The sequence below is a fragment of the Bufo bufo genome, chromosome 1, assembly GCF_905171765.1.
Source record: "Bufo bufo chromosome 1, aBufBuf1.1, whole genome shotgun sequence".
NCBI classification, from domain to species: domain Eukaryota; kingdom Metazoa; phylum Chordata; class Amphibia; order Anura; family Bufonidae; genus Bufo; species Bufo bufo.
In genome coordinates, this window is record NC_053389.1 from 439,060,426 (window position 1) to 439,081,483 (window position 21,058).

General features: G+C 50.8%; 2 protein-coding genes across 3 annotated transcripts in view; one reads left to right on the forward strand and one right to left on the reverse strand.

Annotated features, from left to right (window-relative positions):
* Positions 1 to 15,641, reverse strand: part of LOC120987066 — a 133,189-nt gene extending 117,548 nt beyond the window's left edge. Inside the window, exons 1-3 of the mRNA XM_040415703.1 lie at positions 15,566 to 15,641; positions 6,400 to 6,533; positions 170 to 304 (exon numbers count right to left, since the gene is read on the reverse strand). Of these exons, the coding sequence (XP_040271637.1) occupies positions 170 to 216 (47 nt within the window). The 5' untranslated portion in view covers positions 217 to 304; positions 6,400 to 6,533; positions 15,566 to 15,641. The remainder of the gene's footprint in view (positions 1 to 169; positions 305 to 6,399; positions 6,534 to 15,565) is intronic.
* Positions 15,642 to 16,793: 1,152 nt separating this feature from the next.
* On the forward strand, positions 16,794 to 20,557 carry LOC120987067 (polyadenylate-binding protein 1-like). 2 transcript variants are annotated; one of them, XM_040415705.1, is made up of 2 exons: positions 16,794 to 16,824; positions 18,726 to 20,557. In XM_040415705.1, the coding sequence occupies exons 1-2, from the start codon at positions 16,794 to 16,796 to the stop codon at positions 20,543 to 20,545; spliced, it is 1,851 nt and encodes a 616-aa protein (XP_040271639.1). In that variant the 3' UTR covers positions 20,546 to 20,557. The 2 variants fall into 2 exon arrangements, with proteins under 2 accessions (XP_040271639.1, XP_040271638.1); XM_040415704.1 differs by lacking the exon at positions 16,794 to 16,824 and having other exon boundaries at positions 18,680 to 20,557.
* The last annotated feature ends 501 nt before the right edge of the window (positions 20,558 to 21,058 follow it).

Sequence of the window (21,058 nt, forward strand, 5' to 3'; positions counted from 1 at the left end):
ATCATAAATTTGGCACAACTGCCAGCAGCGCAAAGGATATCAAGTCCAACAATTTCTGCATTGGACTTAATAAATCTCCCCCATAGTTTGGAGAAATGGTGACTTTGTGTGCCTATGCACCTAATCCATGAGTATTACATGTATATTTTGGATATGCTTTGTACTTTACCTTGTCCACATTTTCAGGAGCTCCTCCTCATTGAACATTACGCCCATACACTTCACAGCCGCTGTAAACTGCTCTAATGTGATCAGTCCTGATGCACAAAGACAACATGGAGGGAGGAATTCTTCCAGAGATCCACTGGTAGAAGGTTACATGGGACATTACAATCCAGTTGGGAAAAAAAGATGAGAACAGCAAATCGTATAGATAGCATCAACGGTCCAAAAAGGAGACTTTTGTATTACTTACCAGTAAAGTCTCTTTCTCGCTCTTCCTTGGGGGACACAGGAAACCATGGGTATAGCTCTGCTCCCTAGGAGGCGTGACACTAAGTGAAAGCTGTAAGCCCCTCCTCCATCAGCTATACCCTTCAGCCTGGAGAGAGAGACTGACAGTTGCGTGTCCAAGTAGTGAAAGATAACCACCAACCGGAAAAAAGAACTGTCGAGCCCCAACGGGGGCAACCAAGCCGGAACCACAACTGTAAACCCAAATGAAGGGCGGGTGCTGTGTCCCCCAAGGAAGAGCGAGAAAGAGACTTTACTGGTAAGTAATACAAAAGTCTCCTTTTCTCGCCCATATTCCTTGGGGGACACAGGAAACCATGGGACGTTCCAGAGCAGTCCCAGAAGGGAGGGACCAGAACAAACTAGACCAACACTAGAGGCATCAATCAACTGCCGCCTGCAACACCAGACGGCCTAAAGCAGCGTCAGCTGACGCATGAGTATGCACCCTGTAGAACTTGGTGAAGGTGTGCAAGGAGGACCAAGTGGCCGCCTTGCAAATCTGCTCCGTAGAAGCCCGATTCCTCTGAGCCCAGGAAGCCCCGACCGCTCTAGTGGAGTGAGCGGTAACACCAAGGGGCGGAACCTTGCCCTTGGCGAGATAAGCCTCAGTAACAGCCATCTTGACAAAACGGGCGATAGCAACTTTGGACACCGCCATCCCTCTGCGCGACCCCTCTGGAACCACAAAGAGCGAGTCAGTACGCCTGAAAGAGCTGGTTACCTCCAGATAAACCTTGAGCGCCCTGACAACGTCCAGGCGATGAAGCTTCCTCTCCCGGGGGTGGGAAGGGGAAGGACACAAAGAGGGGAGAACGATGTCCTCGTTCAGATGAAAGGCGGAGACCACCTTAGGAAGGAAGGAAGGGACCGGACGAAGAACTACCTTGTCCTGGTGGAACACTAGGAAAGGTTCCAGACAGGAGAGTGCAGCCAATTAGGACACCCTCCGAAGAGAGGTGACGGCTACAAGGAAAATAACCTTGCAGGACAGAAGTCGCAAGGAAACCGTCCGCAGAGGCTCGAAAGGAGAAGCCTGGAGCGCTGAGAGAACCAGGTTCAGGTCCCAGGGCGGTACCGGAGGGCGGTACGGGGGAACCGCGTGAGCCACGCCCTGAAGGAAGGTCTTGACAGGACCAAGGGGGGCCAGTGGGCGCTGAAACAAAATGGACAGCGCAGACACCTGACCCTTCAAAGAACTAAGACCCAGACCTTGGGCAAGTCCGCTCTGCAGGAAGGACAAAACGGTGGGGAGAGAAAAGCGGAGCGGAGGAATCCCCAGATCGGCACAGAACCCCAAATAGGTCCTCCAGGTCCTATAATAGATCCTAGAAGAGGACGGCTTACGGGCGCGGATCATGGTGCGGACGACCTCCGCAGAAAAACCCCTACGTGTCAGGACGGTGGTCTCAACAACCACGCCGTCAAACGTAGGGACCTTAAACGCGGGTGGAAGATCGGTCCCTGAGAGAGAAGATCTTCCCTGGCGGGCAGCGGCCAGGGCGCGTCTGCCAGGAGCAGCATGAGGTCGGCATACCAAGACCGGCGGGGCCAGTCCGGAGCGACCAGAATCACCGAGACGCCTTCCGCCGCGATCTTCCGAAGGACCTTGGGCAGGAGAGGGATGGGAGGGAATATATATGGACGCGCGAAGCCTCGCCAAGGAAGAACGAGGGCGTCGGCTCCGCAAGCTCCCAGATCCCTGGCCCTGGACAGATAGGCGGGGACCTTGTGATTGAATTTGGAGGCCATGAGGTCCACATCCGGTATGCCCCAACGAAGGCAAATGGCCTCGAACACCTCCGGGTGAAGAGACCACTCGCCGGGGTCGACGGTAGTGCGACTGAGGAAGTCCGCCGCCCAATTGTCCACCCCTGGAATAAAAATTGCAGATAGAGCCGGGACGTGGGCTTCCGCCCAACGGAGAATGCTGGTGACCTCCCGCATTGCTGCAGCGCTGCGAGTGCCCCCCTGGTGGTTTATGTACGCCACGGCCGTGGCGTTGTCCGATTGTACACGAACTGGATGACCCTTCAGCAGATGAGTCCAGTGTCGCAGAGACAGAAGGGCCGCTCTCAGCTCCAGGACATTGATCGAGAGTTTGGACTCCGATGGAGACCAAATGCCCTGGACGGATCGGGGAGGAAACACGCCTCCCCAGCCCAAGAGACTGGCATCGGTTGTAACCACCAACCAGTTGAGCGGCAGAAAGGACCTGCCCAGAAGAGGGGACTGTAACCACCAGCGGAGAGATGACCGCACCGGAGGCGATAGATGGAAGGGATGATCCAGAGACTCCGGCGATTTGTCCCAGGAGGAGAGGATCGCCCGTTGGAGAGGGCGGGAGTGAAACTGCGCAAATGGGATCGCCTCGAAGCAGGCAACCATCTGCCCCAAGACCCGCATGCAGAAGCGGAAGGACGGTCGACGGTGGAGAAGGAGACCCCGAATCGCCCGACGGAGGGTCAGTCGTTTTTCCGAGGGAAGACGTACCTCCGCCGCTCCCGTGTCTAAAAGCATTCCCAGGAAGACTAGTTGTCTGGAGGGGGGAAGGGAGGACTTGGGGATGTTGATGACGCAACCGAACCTCGCCAGAGTCTCTAGAGTGAGATCCACGCTGGCAACCGCTTGAGAAAGGGACGGAGCCTTGATGAGGATATCGTCCAAGTACGGTAGCAGAAAAACACCCCTGGAACGGAGTAAGGCCAAAACCGGGGCCAGGACCTTGGTGAACACCCGGGGGGCTGTTGCCAGCCCAAAGGGAAGGGCGACAAATTGGAAGTGGAGGTCCCCCACGGCGAATCGGAGGAAGCGATGGTGACACCGGGCTACCGGAACATGGAGGTAGGCATCCTGTTTTTCGATGGAAGACATGAAATCTCCCCGCTCCAGGGAAGCCACCGCGGAACGGAGGGACTCCATCCGAAACCGTCGAAGGAGGAGAAAACGGTTGAGCTTTTTGAGGTCCAAAATGGGCCGCACCGAACCTCCCTTCTTGGGAACTACAAAGAGGTTCGAATAGAACCCTTGGAACCTTTCCTCTAGAGGAACGGGGGTAATCACCCCCCTGTCCAGTAAGGCTTGAACAGCCGCGGAGAACGCAGCCGCGCTTTTCGGGTCCCGCGGCGGGCGGGAGCGAAAGAACCGATCTGGAGGGAAGGACGCGAATTCGATTTTGTATCCGGAGGACACAATTTCGAGAGCCCAGGCGTCGGAGACGTGAGCCATCCAGACGTCCCTGAAAAGGAGGAGCCGGCCCCCCACCCGGGTGGGTGGGGGCGCGCCTTCAGGCAGAGGACTGCTTTGCTGCGGGTGTGCGGGCAGCCTGCGGCCTGCGCCAGGAGGGCTGCGCCCGAAAAAACGGCTTCCTACGCTTATCCTGGGGAGGGGCCGAAGCGGCAGCTGTGGGGGGAGCCCCAGAGGTCCTGCGGGAGGACCGAAAACGAGACGCACCAGGGCGTCCGCGGGGGGCGCCCCTGGATTGGGGTTGAGGAAGATGGGTGCTTTTACCACCCGTGGCCTCCGAAATAAGCTCGTCTAGGCGGACCCCGAAAAGGCGGGAACCTGCAAACGGTAGCCCCGCCAAGGAACGTTTGGAGGCAGCGTCCGCTTTCCAAACCTTCAGCCAGAGTTCCCTCCTGACGGAAACTGCCAGGGCGGAGGAGCGTGCTATAAGGGCTCCCGCATCAAGGGAGGCCTCACAAACAAAATTCCCGGCCCGAATAATAAGCTGGGCTAAGGAACGTAGGTCCTGGATGGGAACGTCCGAGTCCAACTCCTGTTCCAGCTGCGCACCCCAAGCAGAGATTGCTTTACCTGCCCAAGCAGAGGCAAAAACCGGTCTGAGGGCAGAACCGGAGGCAGCAAAAATGCCCTTGGAAAGGGTCTCCATGCGACGGTCCTCCGCTGACTGAAGAGAGGACCCGTCGGGAACAGGGATGGCCGTGTTCTTTGACAGACGGGCCACAGGGGGGTCCACCTTGGGTGGGGACGACCAGGTGGCCACGACATCGGCTGGAAAAGGATAGCAAATGTCCAGCTTCTTGGGGTTGACAAAACGGGCGTCCGGGCGAGCCCAAGCCTTAGACACCACGGAGGAGAAATCAGAGTGGATTGGAAAGACTTTTGAGGCCTGCCTGGGTCTGATAAAGGAGACGCTAGCTGCGTCAGAGCTAGGGGGGTCATCTTGCACCTTAAAGGTGTCACGAATATCAGAGATGAGTTGACCCATCGCTGAGGCTAGCTTGGACGGCAGGGCCGAGTCCATTTCCAAATCTGAAAACGCCAATTCACCTTCAGAGGGCGAATCCTTTGGAGAGGAGAGGCCCGTCTGAGTGCGCACGCGTGGCGGGGAGAGGGAGGCATCCGAGGAGGAGGCTCGCTCTACTCTAAAACGCTTCTGAGAGTGCCTAGCTCGGGAGGGGTCACTAAGAGAGGGTGAACCCGCTGCAGCGGCAGAAGCGGTGGACCCGGAGGGCGCGACAGTAAGAGTGGCGTCCTGCGGGGTAGGCGGCCTGTCTATTAGGCGGCCCACGAGGTGAGTGAGGCTTTCCACGGCCTGGGACAGGGATCTAGCCCAGTCAGGCGGGTCAGAGGAAGCAGGGAGCGACACAGCGGGCGACTGAGGCTGCGGTGGAGCTCGGCATGCAGGACAGTGCGGATCACTGCCCCCGGGGAAAGGGTTCCCTACAAGCGGTACAGGCATGGTACCAAGGCTTGGCAGCTGCAGAAGGGTCTGACATGGTGGAAAAAAATGTTGCGCTTAAAGTGGGAGAGCCCAGGGAAAAAACGGAACGGGGATTACACCCAAGCAACAGTACTGGTGGCACGGAGGGGGTTAACAGTCCTACCCGGATGATGCAAGCGGCAGCAGCAAGGGCAGCAGACTGAAGGAGGCTGTGGAGGAGAGGCAGCAGGCACGGAGATGAATAGCTTCAGGATCGGACGGCAGAGAGGATTCCACGCAGCACTAGAGATGTGGAGCCCGACGAAACAGGAAGTAGCGGAGCGCATGTAGGAAGCTCCCCCCCCCCCCCCTGCCGCGCTGAAGGAGAAGCAGAGCCGCGCGCGCGGCAAAATGATTTAACCCACGAGGTAGATGAAGTGCCGGCCAAGATGAAATGGCGCCGTTCGCGCCAAGTAAGCGGCCCCCGCCGCGCCTGGATGTGGCAGACGGCCTCCTGATGCCCTGCCGCTAAAGAAGACGAAGTCCCCCCCAAATGATGCCCGGTAAAGTTGCCGGCCCCGATATGCCCATGGGGGGGGGGATTGATGATGGAAAAAACGCTTGGCTTCAAGCGTAGATGTAGCAGCGGTGGGAGGGAGGGAAGGGGAGGCTGGAGCAGCCACTCTCACCATACGCTGTCTTCGCCCTCAATCCATCCAGCAGGGTCGCCCCTTCAGCTACTGGCACCGCAGTGGCAGGAAGCCGGGGGAGGGACTTGGCGTGCGGGCGACCCTTGAGCTGGCGGGACGCAGGGGAGCGAGGCTGCCCTGGTCCACCTTGTCTTCTGTGGGGGAGGCGGCAGTGCGGAATTACCGGTACTGGCGCAAGTGAACCCCGGGAGAAACAGAGGGGTCTAGTGCGCCTCTGTTGTCCCTGTAAGTAGAAAAAAAAAAAACGAATTAAAAACAACAAATAACGCAAAAAAATAAAAAATTATAGGAAAAACAACCCTGCCTAAGCAGGGAGTGTCTTGCCTCCTTGGACACTAAGCAAAAACTGGCAGTCTCTCTCTCCAGGCTGAAGGGTATAGCTGATGGAGGAGGGGCTTACAGCTTTCACTTAGTGTCACGCCTCCTAGGGAGCAGAGCTATACCCATGGTTTCCTGTGTCCCCCAAGGAATATGGGCGAGAAAATTAATTGTATAATTAAATTGATGAAAACACTGACATTCCTGGTTTTTCTAGCAATCCAGACGCACACGTATGAGACTGTGAATTACCTTTCGTTTATCTCCTCTCCCAATATTCTCCATGCTCTGCCACTGTCACTACTTGCCGCTGTACACTTTTGCTTCTCCACATTTCTCTGCAGATGTTTGGCAGAACTGGGCTTTATCCATTCTGTGTTATGGACCTAGATAAAGTAACCATGCATTTGAAAGGAGGGTGACTCTGCATGCCCTGAGACCGCTCCATTCAGAAAAGACAAAATCTACTGAAAACTTGAAAATGGAATGGCAGCCATAAACCTTAGACCATTGTTTATCCAACAACTATTCCTCCCGACCACCCCATATACATGTATGCTCTGTTGGCCAAGCGTGCCTGTGGTATGAATGGGGAGAGGGGAGTAATCTGTTGCAGGACACCCCTTCCAACAGCTTATCTCCTGTGAGATCAAATCAGGCGTGTTGTACTCAACATGCTTAATCCTTCCATTCTCCAATGTCGGAGACAGAGAGACCCCCATACACATTAGACCAAGTTCACACTTCAGTTATTGCCATTAGTTATTGTGAGACAAAACCAGTAGTGACGCCTACTCAGAGATCAGGTATATAAGGGCTCATGCACATAAATGTGCGCCGCCCGTTCCATGCATTGGGGACAGCAAATTGTTGTCCCCAATGCACGGGCTCCATCAGTGTGGCTAGCGCAGGCACATGCAGACCCATTCAACTTGAATGGGTCCGTGATCCATCCGCACCGCAAACAAATAGAATAGGTTGTATTTTTTTGCAGTGCGGAGGCACGGAGAGAAACTCCACAGAAGCACTCCAAGTGAATGGGTCTGCATCCATGATGCGATGCACAAGTGGCCGGTGCCCATATATTGTGGACCCACTGTTTGCGGGCTGCAATACGGACCTGGCTGGCACATGTTCATGTGCATGAACCCTAAGGGATCATGCACACAAACGTTTTTTGCTTTCCGTATACAGGCCGTATTTTGATTCCGTATACGGAACCATTTATTTCAATGGGTCCACAAAAGATGTGGACAGCACTCTGTGTGCTGTCCGCATCCGTTGCTCCGTTCCCCCACAAAAATTATGAGGCATGTCCTATTCTTGTCCGTTTTGCGGACAAGAATAGGCATTTCTATAATGTTCTGTTCCGCAAATTGTGAAAGGCACACGGGCGGCATCCGTTTTTTGCGGATCCACAATTTGCGGACAGCAAAAAACAGCACGGTCGTGTGCATGAGCCCTAAGGGAAAGATTTGCACCTATTCTGTGTTTTTGACCCACACCCGGTTTTGGCTTACAATAACTGATGGAAATAACTTATCAAATAACTGAAGTGTGAACTTGGCCTTAGATGGTCCAAATTGGTGGTTTCAGCCAACAGTCATCTAAGGTTACTTTCACACTTGCGGCAGAGTAATCGGGTTGGATCTGGCAATCTGCATGCAAACGGACAGCAATTGTAGACGGATCCGGATGCGGATCACAAATGCATTGAAAGAAAGGATCCGTCTGTCCGTTTGTCATAAGGACAAACGGATCCGTTTCTATTTTTTTTTTCACATTTTTACCGGTCTGCGCATGCGCTGACGGGAAGGACGGATCCGGCATTGCGGCATTGTGGCACTAATACATTCCGATGGGGAAAAAAATGCCGGATCCAGCATTCAGGCAAGTGTTCAGTTTTTTGGGCCGGAGATAAAACCGCAGCATGATGCGGTATTATCTCCGTCCTGAACAGTCAAAAAGACTGAACTGAAGACCTCCTGAACAGATTGCTCTCCATTCAGAATGCATGGGGATAAAACTGACCAGTTATTTTCCGGTATAGAGCCCCTAGGACGGAACTCTATGCCGGAAAAGAAAAACGCTAGTGTGAAAGTACCCTAATCTGTATGGCCACTATAGATGTGACACTGCTGTTACATTTATGGTGGTCATACAGATTAATCCTAATATTTTTCCGGACTATCTCACACAAGAGTCAAACTAAATAAATAATAAAATATGTATGACCTATGATGGCCATATTCTTTTCTCTGCAGCTTGGGCCATAATCATTCATGACAGCAGAGGCCAAAGTGCAGGTGATGGGTAAAAATATATGACACTAGGGAAATAAAATGCTGAGTTGTTGTCTTCCACCTAAAGACCCCAACTATTTGGGCACTACCTGTACAGGTGTTAGAATAATGATTCATGTTCTGTGTATTGCAACAACTACATTATGTGATTGCCTGTTCCCAGACACAGTGTTATGTTGTTAATAAAGTACTGCTAAAAAAGAAAAGGCAGGAGGGGGCGGAGACTTGCTGCACATGTACAGAGAGCTGGGAGGGAAGAAAGCCAGAAGCAGATGTGCTGAGATTCTGATCTTTCTCAAAGTTAGATTCATATGGTTTGCTGTTATTTTGGAATAAAAACCTGTTGCTCCTCGTGCAGCGCCTGATTAATCCCCTGCCAACAAGAGGCCATGCAGAATTATTCTATAATCTGTGGGACTTCCTAATAAATAATTGCAATTAGTAAATGTCGCTCTATTGCAGTTTCCTGCAGTCTGGTTTAATCACACTGAGATGCAGTCCGCGTTACTTGGCTGTACACGACATGGCAGTATTACCTCCTTCCGGACCAGCACTGTACATGTACGGCGCTGGCCAGGACTTTAAACATGGCACCCACTCATGTATGCAGCGTGCGCCATAGCTGCCGGGTGCCTGCTCTTTCATACAGCAGACACGCACGCGGAGGTAATGCTGGTAGAAGGCTTTTAAAGTGACCACGCCATCTGAATGCTCTAAAACCCGGAAGCACACGCTTTCGATCAGGGGAGCCGGATGCATTATGCTGCAGCTTCAGTCCTCTGGAATGAGCAGAAGCTGCCGCACATTAGTTCCTATGGAGCCCCTGCCTGTGGCATGCAGTGTATTTCTCATACATTCCAATGCTAATGCATTGGAGTGTATGAAAGCAGCAATGTAGTGATTGTTTGTTATAGTTCCCTATGGGGAAAAAATACAAATAAATAAAAAATAAAAAACTCAAATCACCCCCTTTTCCCCAAAATGTAAATAAAAAAAATACACATCATGGATATCGCTGCGTGCAAAAACACCTGTACTATTAAAATATCAAAAAAAGATTCCCATAGGCAAACAGTGAAATGGAAAAAAAAGTCAAAATGAAAGCTTAACCTCCCAGAATTTTTTTTAATAAAAAGTGATCAAAAAGTATTACACACCCCATAATGGTATCATGAAAAGTACAGATTGTCCCACAAAAAAATGAACCCTCACACAGCTCCTTACACAGAAGCGTGGGTTCACACTAGCGTTATGGAGTCCATTATGGCTTTCCGTTATAACAGGGTTATAACGGAAAATAACGGAATCCATAGGATGGAATGCAAAACGGAAGCCTTTAAGAGGCATTCTGTTTTGCTCCGTCCTAATAGAAGTCTATGGGAAAACATAACGGATCCGTCTGGGTCCCGTTATGCAAGACGGAAAACAAAGTCCTGTCGACAGGACTTTGTTTTCCGTCTTGCATAACGGGAACCAGACGGATCCGTTTTGATTCCCATCGACTTCTATTAGGACGGAGAGCAAACGGAATACCTTTTAAAGGCGTCTGTTTTGCATTCCGCCATAATGCAAGTCTATGGATCTGCCCTTCCGTCTTATGGATTCCGTTATGTTCTGTTATAATCCTGTTATAACGGAAAGCCATAACGGACTCCATAACGCTAGTGTGAACCCACCCGAACTACAAAAAAGCTATAGGGGTCAGAATATGGTGATGAAAAGAAAAAAAAAATTCTAAGTTTTAATTTTTTTTTCTGTATTAAAATGCAGGAAAAACTGTACATATGTGGTATCGCCATAATCGTACTGACCTGGAGAAAGAAAGGAGCCATATAGGGAACACTGTAAAAAAGGAGATTTTTGTATGACTTACCAGTAAAATCTCTTTCTCGCTTTTCATTGGGGGACACAGGAACCGTGGGTATAGCTATGTCCTCTAGGAGGCGTTGACACTAGTAAAAACTGTTAGCTCCTCCCCTGGCAGCTATCCCCCTCCAGCCTGGAGAGAGAGCTTCAGTTTGTGCACAAGCAGTAGGAGAAGCAAGCCAACCAAAGAAAAAACATGGAACACCAACCATGCCAAAAGACCCAACGGGGTTCTAACCAGCAACAGCTACAACTATGGTCGAACAACAATACTGGGTGGGTGCTGTGTCCCCCAATGAAGAGCGAGAAAGAGATTTTACTGGTAAGTTATACAAAAATCTCCTTTTCTCGCCCATATTCATTGGGGACACAGGAACCGTGGGACCTCCAAAAGCAGTCCACAGGGGGGCAAAAACCACAGACCCATGGAAGCAAGCGTCCCTGAAGGCATCTAAGAACTGTCGCCACGCGGCCCAAGGCAGCGACCGCCGATGCATAAGTATGCACCTGGTAAATTCTTGTGAACGTGTGTAAGGAGGACCAGTAGCCGCCTTACACAATTGAGCAGCCGAAGCGCAATTCCTCCGAGCCCAAGAAGCGTCCACCGCTCTGTGGAGTGAGCCGTGACACCTAAGGGCAAAACCCTGCTCCGGGCGCGGTTTGCTTCAGCAGTTGCAGACCGAATCCAACGTGCAATCGCCACCTTGGAGGCCGAAAATCCCTAGCGAGGACCCTTCGGAAGACAAAAAGGGGTTCCGTACGCCGGAAGAGAATGGAAACTGCCAAATAATGATCGGAGCTCTGACAACGTCCAATAATGTAACTCCCTTCCGTAGGGTGTGAAGGGGAGGAACAGTGAAGGAAGGACAATTTCTTCATTGATATGGAAGTCAGAGACCACCTTCGGGAGAAGAAGGAATGGGCCGGAGAACCACCTTATCCTGGTGAAGAACCAGGAAGGGTTTTCTGCAAGAGAGCGCTCCCAACTCGGACGCCCGTCTGATAGATGTGATAGCCACAAGAAAGACTACCTTCTAGGACAGGAGCCGGAGTGAGATCTACCGCAAGGGCTCAAAGGGAGAAGACTGGAACGCTGAGAGAACCATATTCATATCCCAAGGCGGTAAAGGGCAGTACGGAGGAACCGTATGTGCCACTCCCTGAAGGAAGGTTTCCATGGGCACCAGGGAAACCAGAGTACGCTGGAAAGCTGCCCCAGGATAGAAGCGCCAACACCTGAACCATCAGGAAACTAAGGTCCAACCCTGATTGTAGAAAGGATAGGACCGTGGGGAGAGAAAAAAACGGAGTGAGGGGATGTCCCGGCTTTCACAGAAGCCCAGGAAGGACCTCCAGGTCCTAATAGATCCTGGGCGATGCAGGCTTCCTGGCCTGAATCATAGTGCAGATGTCGTCCGCCGAAAACCCCCTCCACGTCAGAATGCAAATCTACCAAACGAATACCCTGTGCAAATGCAGATGAGGGAAGGTAGTAACGTGGGAACTACCAAGGCATGCGAGGTGGCTATGAACCATGAGCCAGAGGAGGAAAAAGACCGAAGAAGAATAGGCTAGGTCTAAGTCCATTCCCCGTCTGAGACCGGCGCTATATAGTGTAGCCAAAGATTAAGTGGCTGTGCAAAACACCGCCTGAGGAGGAAGCCAGGCAAGGAGAGTCACACTGTATTGCTAGCCCCATACCCCAGCAGAGGAGGGGGCCACCGAATTCAGTGCTAGAAGAGTCCACTACCTGAAGAATGAGCTGCAGAAGAACTGAAGTATGTAGTGGTAACGCAAATACCACTCCCACAGTAGTAGCCAGTGCTTGCCCCATCAGCGCAAAACTGAGGGGCAGGCCTGAGACTATCCGTAGAAGCCACGTACCATACTGCCCGAGTGAAGAAGAGCTAACTTAAAAACTCTACCTGGAAGGGCGCTGAGCAGGAGCAACTGCAAAGCTAGCGCTAGGGGGGGGAGGGAGCCCTAACTGAGGGGGATGTCCCACTGCAGAGACCAAGAACTGAAGCGTTAGCAAAAAAGGCCACACCTGTAGAAAGTGCCAGCATAACCACTTTCCCAAGAAGGAGGAGTGGTGGATAGAGAATAAGAGTCAGTGAAACACTCGACTCGCTGGAATGTACTCACCAAATATGTGCAATGGTGCATGCACTACACACTGATGCGGACAAAATCATGACCGACAGGAATGGTGGAGGCCCATGGAGATGGGGGGGTCTCTGGGACACATAAGTGACTAGGCAACCCCCTGGAAAGACAGAGGATGAGCATGATCAAAACCACGCCAAAAGAAGGAAGGAATAGCCACCAAATCCACTGGCGGCACCAGTATACCACTAGAGTAAGAGTACCGACTGTTGCCACGCCCCCTTGTGAAAGCGAAGGCACCTAGAGCCGTGGCGTAGTTGAGTTGCGACATCCCAAGATGTTTAGTTATTCCCCGCTAGTGGATCACTTGCGGAAGGGGATAACGCAACAGGAAGCGCGGTGAAGTGCAACACTCCGCCTATGGAAAGGGATAGCGTGACAGTCGGGACTGTATTACAATGGTAGTGCAATTACTCTACCTATTGAAGGTGGAATGCAGACGGCAAGTTCTTAAGTCAGTGGCAGGGAAAATACTCCACCTATGAAGGCGGGTCAATGCCCACGGCGGGAACTAGTGCATATGGAGAGTCCTGTACCCCGTGGGAGTGCAATTATTGCACCTTAGTAAGGGGGTATTGCCTACAGCACACAATGTAACCAGAGATAATGTCATCGCGCCACCTATCGAAGGGTCTAATGCATACGGCAGGCACTAAACCCAGTGGAGATGCAATTCCACCACCTACAGAAGGGGGAATGTATACGCCCGGCACTGAAACCAGTGTACCGGTACATAGTCCACCTATGGCAGGGGACAATGTATAAGGCAAGTACTCCGCCCATGGAAGGGGGCAATGCATATGACAAGTACTGCTGGCCAACGTAGACGCAATCCTGGGAGATTGCTTCAGATTCATGTCAGGGTCTGAATCAGTGATTCCCTCCCCCCCTTAGACTGACCCTCTCCGGGGAGGGAGGGTGTGTCTGAGCATGACCCAGGGAGGAAGGGTGGGGGTGCGGAGATATTCGAGGAGAAAGATGTCCTGCTGTGGTCCGCTTGCGCATAGGTCTACCCCTCAGAATCTCGCCCCTGGCAGTTGTGGACTGCGCAGGTGGGGACCAAACTACCCAGCGGGAGGAGTGGGAACTTCTAGAGGTCAGTCCACCGGATTGCGCAGTCGGTGCATTATCAACCAAACAACCCCGGAGGGAGGATTGGGAAGTTCCAGAGGACTTCCACTGGATTGCGCAGGTGGAGAATTATCAACCAAACAACCCGGGAGGGTGGATTGGGAATGTCAGAGGTCCTTTAGGAATTGCACAGGTGGAGAATTATCAACCAAACGACCCAGAAGGGTGGATTGGGAATGTCAGAGGTCCTGTAATGAATTGCGCCGGCGGAGAACTATCAACCAAACGACCCAGAAGGGTGGATTGAGAATGTCAGAGGTCCTTCTTTGATTGTGCAGGTGGAGGATTGTCAGCCAACGGCCCTGGAGGGCGTATAGGGAATCCTTCAGGGTTCCCTGTATTGCGCAGGTGTATGCAGAAGTATCAACCAAGCGGCCGTGAAGGGCGGATAGGGACTATGAGAGGTCCTCCTGTGACCGGGACAGGGTACGCGCCCAGTCTGGTACCGCACGGTTATGCATAACCACTTTCCCAGAATGTATGCTGAGGGGACCGGGGCCCGTATTAAATGCTTCTTTCTTTCTTTTTTTTTATAATATTGGAGAAGAGTATGAAGGGTTACTTCTTGAGTAAGTAACTGCACTGTTTTCTAACTCCTTGAAGACCCAGCGCCGGCCAAAAGAAATTGCTGGCCAGGAAGGGTTAAAAGTGCAGAGACCAGGGGCGATGCTCAGCTGGCTTCTGCGGGAGGGGAACCGCTAGGCGGGAAGAATTTGCGCCAGCTCGCCGGCCCCCCCACACATACACACCAGGGGAAGAGTTGCGGCCTAGTCTGCCGCAAAACCAGGGCCTAAATTAACACACGGCTCCTGGGAGCACTGCCGGACGGCCCGGGGGAAAAGGGGGGCCTGGAGCGGAGCAGATCTTCCACGCGCATAGCCGGGGGTGCCCGCCCCCGGGAGGAAACAGACACTGCCGCTGGATGCAGGTCAGGCAGAGGTAGTCACCCCCGCAGCCAGAGTCCCCCATGCGGTAAAGGAGCTATGCGGCGCACGAGGCGTCCACGATTGTCTTGTCTGCCATTAACCTTATCGGAGCGGCGCGCTTGGCGCCTGCTGCAGACATGGGCGGAATATGGAGCTGGATAGCGGGGAGCGGGAGCCGTGCGCTGCTCTCTCTCCCAGCTTTGTGCCTGGCTGTGTCCCCCTCAGTTAACCCTTGAGGGCACCAGGAGAGAACTATGCCAAGAGGGAGGGAGGGTTGAGGGCACCAGGGGAGAACTATGCCAAGAGGGAGGGAGGGGGAAGAAGTTAATACTTACCTAGTCCCGTGTACTCACCTCATCTTCTGTCCTGCCGCCATCTTCACCCTTCCTCTTCTCCAGCAGGGTCACCCCTTCAGCTACTGGCACCGTAGTGGCAGGACGCTGGAAAGGGGGCTTGGATGGGTGACCCTTCTGCTGCCGGGATGCAGGGGAGAGAGGCTGCCCTGGTCAACCTTGTCTTCTTGTGGGGGAGGAGGCAGCGTGGCGGACCAACGCTGGCGTGCTCCCCCGGGAGAACAGGGAGGCTAGGCGACCACTGTTTCCCACCTGAAAGAAGGAAAAATAAAAAAATAAAATAAAAAATCTTCAGGAGCTACCCAATGAATATGGGCGAGAAACAAAACCTATAAAACTTGCGGAATTGAATTTTTTTTCCAATTTCACCCCATTTGGAATTTTTTTTCCAGCACCCGACTTCATTGTATGAAATATTAAATGGTGGAATTAGAAACTTGTAACTTAGCCACTCGTTCTGAAAAAAAAAAAGCCTCATATGGCTATGTAAACAGAAAAATAAAAAAATATGGCCCCGAAAAAGGCAGGGAGTGAAAAACAAAAACGTAAAAACAAAAAACCCTCCGTGGCTGAAAGGGTTAGACCCTTGTGGGTATCTGTAAGTCAAAGTCTGCAATGTATAAAATAGTCAATACCCATTTTTTCACAATTGAGTTATTCAGTGACATCTTACCTTATTACTCTGAAAACAGTTCCTGAAGTCATCAAAGCAAATGCTGGATTTCCCAGATAGATTCAGTCTGTAATAAAAATGTACAGAGAGAGATTAAATCAGATGGACATTCCTGGCAGAAGGCGTTCTGTACAGGGAAAGCTGGGTGCCCTGACTAGGGATGAGCGAATTTCATGTTATGAAATTTGTTTGCGCTTCGTTTGGTGGTAAAAGCAGAATTGCGTTATGGATTCCGTGACCACGGAGTCCTCTCCTGCATAACGCCAATCAGACAGATCCGTTATGCAGGCTACAGACTTCTACTATGACGGAATAAATAACGGAATGCCTCTAAAGGCATTCCGTCATAGAATTGCGTTATGATCCGTGGTAACGGAATCCATAACGCAATTCTGCTTTTACCACCAAACGAAGCATGAACGAATTTCATAACATGAAATTCGCTCATCTCTAACCCTGACCCATTTGTTGGTAGCAGGAAGACGCTTGTTGTATCGGCTTCAGTGCCTATCCACCACAGTCTATAGAGTTATGAAAAGAAGAGGCCTCTACCCCCATGCAGACTCCATGGATGGGACCTAAGATACAGTATATGAGCAGGAGCTCTCAGCAGTTCCATGTTGAGTCATAAGGTGGTGTGCCATCCTTCATATCCGCAAACAGGCGGCATTGCTTAACATGTCCTGGTAGTGACCAGAATTTTGCCACCGATACTTCAGATAGAGCATGTGCCTGTGGATTGAAAGCTGCTCTTTTAAATTCTGTCCACTGACATTAATGGGTGCGGGCACACCTCTGGGCTGACACGTGCCCTCCGTAACTGTACTGAAGAGTCAGGCCCTTGCACAGGTAAAAAAAGACGGTGCTCCATATTATCTATGAGATAAAACGTACCTCTAGAGATGTCTGATAAATGACCACTTCTGCTTCTGAATCTGGTGGCCTGTTCCTGTGCCGCTCCCCTCCCTTCTCAGAGGTGGGTAATGCCACGGTGCTTTTGCACGTGCAGGTATCACTAATTTCCAGGCTGCCACTTGAAACATAACTACAGTCTTTCCGGCAATTAGCGGCAACCGCAGTGTGTTACCCGCAAGTCAAGCTGAACATGTAATAGCACCCATAGGGGGTCCACTGCATGCCCATTCCTACTTCCATCCCAATACAATGCATGTGAACAGTGCTTCCGAAACTTGCATCCGTATGTAGCAGAACAAATCTGCACAGAAAAATGAGCAATCCACAGCCTGCTTATCATCTGGCAGAAAAGTGGCCGATTTTCAACCTCATGTATACGGTGAGATCATCATCACAATCCACTGACATTACTACTAGACAAAATTCAAACTATTTTATTTAAATGGGTTTTCCCAGAATTTTAAATTGATGGCCTAGGATGACACCCCTGCCAATCAACTGTTTGAAGAGGCCTCGGCATTACCAGGTCCATTTATTGTACAGTGGCTGTGCTTGGTATTGCAGCCGATGAACGTGATGTCACTGCGGATTGGTGGGGGTGCAGTCGGACCGCCATCCATTAGATACTGATGACCTATCCTGAGGACAGGTCATCAGTATCAAACACCCAGAAAACCCCTTGAAGGCTCTTTCACACTAGTGTCCGTCGTTTTCCTCAAGAGGGTTTCCCAACAGAAACAGTGGACCTATCAGCAGGGGCGGATTGGCCATAGACCTTACAGGGAAATTTCCCGGTGGACCGATGCCCGCCTGGGCCCCCCTCATAGCTGGCCACGGGAAGTTTTTGGGGGATGTATTTTGTTTCTGCTGGCAGTATTTTATGATGGACTGTGGTATTTGGCTCTGTTGGGGTGGTATAATCTGCCACAATATGGTATTACTGGCCCTGCCCTCCATCACTTTGTACCAGACTACAAAACGGGGCCACGTTTAGAATTTTTTCCAGGGCTACTTTTAGTTCCCAGTCCGCCCCTGCCTATCAGTCATTCATAAAAACTGTTACTGGACGCCTCTGTATACAGTGCCATTCCATAAAGAAAAAAAAATTAGTTATGCCCAATGGATACCAACATGATAGAGGACTAAAGAACCCTTTTCCCTTCCGTCAGCTGAATGGGGGCTTATGGGTCATTTTTAACTTATTTTCTGGGAGATTTCCTTGAGACTCCATGTTGCATTTCAGATCATACTTTACAGCCCTCCCGGATTAAATGGAGACCTCCAAAAATAGGAGGAAGATGATGGTCCCCCACAACATCAGGGACTATGCTTCCCAGAAGGGATCATTTACTGACTGCTCTGCCAGACGAGTCCACACTGATCTCCCGGTTAGCCCCACACATCCTGTATAGGGTTTTACATGGTTGGCACTGTGCATGCCTGTGTTCTAGTTAACACTACTTATGGGGGCATCCTCTGACTGGCGCTGTCATGCTTAGTGCTCTGGCTGGCACTATTATGGGGGCGCTCTCTGGCTGGCACTTTGCATGCTTATATGCTGGCTTGCAATATTTACTGGTGCCCTCCCCAGCTGGCACTATGATAGCACTGTTTGGTTGGCACTGTGCAAGCTTGTGCTTGGCCTTTCGCAATTTATGGGCCACATTCTGGCTGGCACTATAGGAACTCTCAGGATGGCACTTCCATGCACATAATCTGGCTGGCACTGTTATGCTTGTATTCTGGCCCATACTACTTATGGAGGTGCTCTACGACTGGCACTGCCATTCTTTGCTGTGGTCTGCCCTGTTTCAGAGGCACTCTGGTTGGCACGGCCAATAGCTGCTGATGGGCTTTCTGTGTAAAACGTCCTCTTAAAAAAAAAGGGGGGTAAATGACAGACCTCACATAAGGACCGAAAGTAACTTGCTCAGCAGTTTCTGACAGGCGGGCCGATGTCAGATGGTGAAGGGCCAAGATGGGCGCCGCTCCGCGGGTAGGGAGGCCTCGGCATGTGTGCATGCAGCATGTGTGTAAAAGTATATATAAAGTTTAATGAAACGTAACAAAAAAAAAAAACCTGCTCTGCCGCTCCCTCCAGTGCAGCTGCAGCCCAGCCCCTCGCGCGCTAGTAGTAAAGTGATCGCACAGCGCCCGTGCCCAGAGGAGCCGCCTGCACCAGCCGTTATCCGACACCGTTATACGCAGCAGAAAATGGACCCTGAGCACCGCAAACCCACCGGGACCTCCCTGTACATAGCCAACCTGCACCCGGAGGTCTCAGAACTGGTGTTATTTGAGAAGTTCCGCCCGGTGGGCCCCATCATGTCCATCAGGGTGTGCAGAGACCCGGTAACTCGGCGATCTTACGGGTATGCCTACGTAAATTTCCAGTGTGCATTAGATGCCCAGCGTGTGGTGGATACCATGAACTATGATGTCCTGTGTGGCAGGCCTATGCGCATTATGTGGTCCTTACATGACCCATCCCTGTATAAGAGTGGGGTGTTCATCAAGAACCTGGATTCCACCATTGATGATAAAGCCCTGCAGGAGACATTTTCTACTTTTGGGAAAATATTGTCCTTCAATGTTATGGGTGATGAAAAAAGCTCTGCATTGGTTCATTTTGAGAGCCCGGAGGCGGCAGGGAGGGCTATAGATCAAATGAATGGTGTGCTTCTAAATAACAGTAAAATATCAGTTGGGCGCTTCAAGTCACGCAGTGCACGGGAAGTAGAGTTTAGTGCCCGAGCAACCAAGGAGTTCACTAACATCTATATCAAGAACTTTGGAGAAGAAGTAGATGATGGACAGCTCAAGGATTTGTTTGACGATTATGGCCGTTTGGTCAGTGCCAAAGTCATGACTGATGAAGTCGGCAAGTCAAAAGGATTCGGCTTTGTCAACTTTGAGAGACATGAAGATGCGCAAAAAGCAGCTGAAGAAATGAATGGAAAGAACATGAATGGTAAGGTCATTTACGTGGGCCGAGCCCAGAAGAAGGCTGAGAGGCAATTTGAGCTTAAGAGAAAGTTTGAACAAATAAAGCGAGACAGGATCACCAGATACCAGGATTCCAACCTCTACGTTAAAAATCTTGACCTCAGTATTGATGATGAAAGGCTGCGAAAAGAGTTCTCTCCGTTTGGTACCATCACCAGTGCAAAGGTCATGATGGAAGGTGGACACAGCAAAGGATTTGGTTTTGTATGCTTTTCCTCCCCACAAGAGGCAATCCAAGCTCTCGCAGAAATGAATGGTAGAATTATGGCTAGGAAACCACTGTATGTTTCCCTGGCACAGCGCAAGGAGGAACGTCAAGCAAAGCTAACCGACCAATATATGGAGAAGTTGGCCTGCGGTAGAGCTGTACCCAACCCAGGCAGCTCTTATCAGTTACCTTTATTCAGCACCATGCCAACTATTCCACCAGCTCAGATCCAGGCTGCTTATTATAAAAATAGGCAGATCGCTCAAATTAGGCCAAGTCCCCCTTGGAAACTACAGAGTGATGGACTTCACCGGTTCCAGAATATGCCCAGGACCATCCAACCTCCTGCTCCAAGACTTCCAGCTGTTAACACTGATGCTGTGGTAACCACTTCAACACAAACAGTAGGACTACAACCTACTGGCGCCACTGCACTAACACCTACCGTAACAGGACATTCAGTCCGTCAGTATAAGTATAGTATTGGTGCTCGTAATCTCCATACGCTTCAGGAACAAGTTAATAGGCCACCATACCCTGCTGTGCAGCAGGCTACTGTCCATGTGCAAGGACAAGGGCCCCTTACTGCCACCACGCTGTCTTCAGCTTCTCCAGAGGAGCAGAAAGAAATGCTGGGGGAGCGCCTCTTCCCTCTGGTTCGGAGCATACAACCTACAAAAGCTAATAAAATCACAGGAATGTTACTTGAGCTAGATAATTCTGAATTGCTCCACATGCTTGAGTCACCAGAGTCCCTCCGCTCAATGGTAGATGAAGCCGTTGGAGTACTGCAAGCTCATCAGGCTGAGGAAAAGTCACATGAAACTGCTGATGAAACAGAAGCCGTGTAAAGAAGGCTGAGAGTGAAAAGCTACGACAAAGAAGAAAAACAGCAGATACGGAATAGTGTGCCGATAAAAGATAATTTGATGTTTTTTCCTGTTTAATTTCTAAAGAGCTTAAATAATAGTCTAATAAAAGTCTTCATGATAATTCCAGAGTATTCCGTGTGTGAAGTGTGCCTATATTATATAGGCTGGTTGAGAATATCCAGTGTGGAGTGTTAAATAGGGCTTATTCTGTATGAAAAATAATCTGTGTTTTGCACACTATTTTTAATAAGACGGTGAGGACCATATATCCATGTAGGACACGAACTGGCAACCACTGAAGATATTTGTCTCCAATGGTCTCCAGGTCTGTGCCCAAAGTAGGAGAAGCTCGTAAGGCAAAGTTATGACATTTCATTCTTTTTTATTAAAAAAGTCATTTATTAGATGATGCTAGGTAGACCCCTTTCTCATCACGTATGGGAGAAATCTCAGTACAAAGGAGACAGTAACCATTCCCCAAGGAAATACTTT

Coding starts and splice junctions, on each gene's coding strand:
- LOC120987067 (XM_040415705.1), top strand. CDS start 16,794: ATGAGCAATCCACAGCCTGCTTATCATCTGG. Junction 16,825..18,725: donor ACAGCCTGCTTATCATCTGG/CAGAAAAGTGGC, acceptor AACCCACCGGGA/CCTCCCTGTACATAGCCAAC.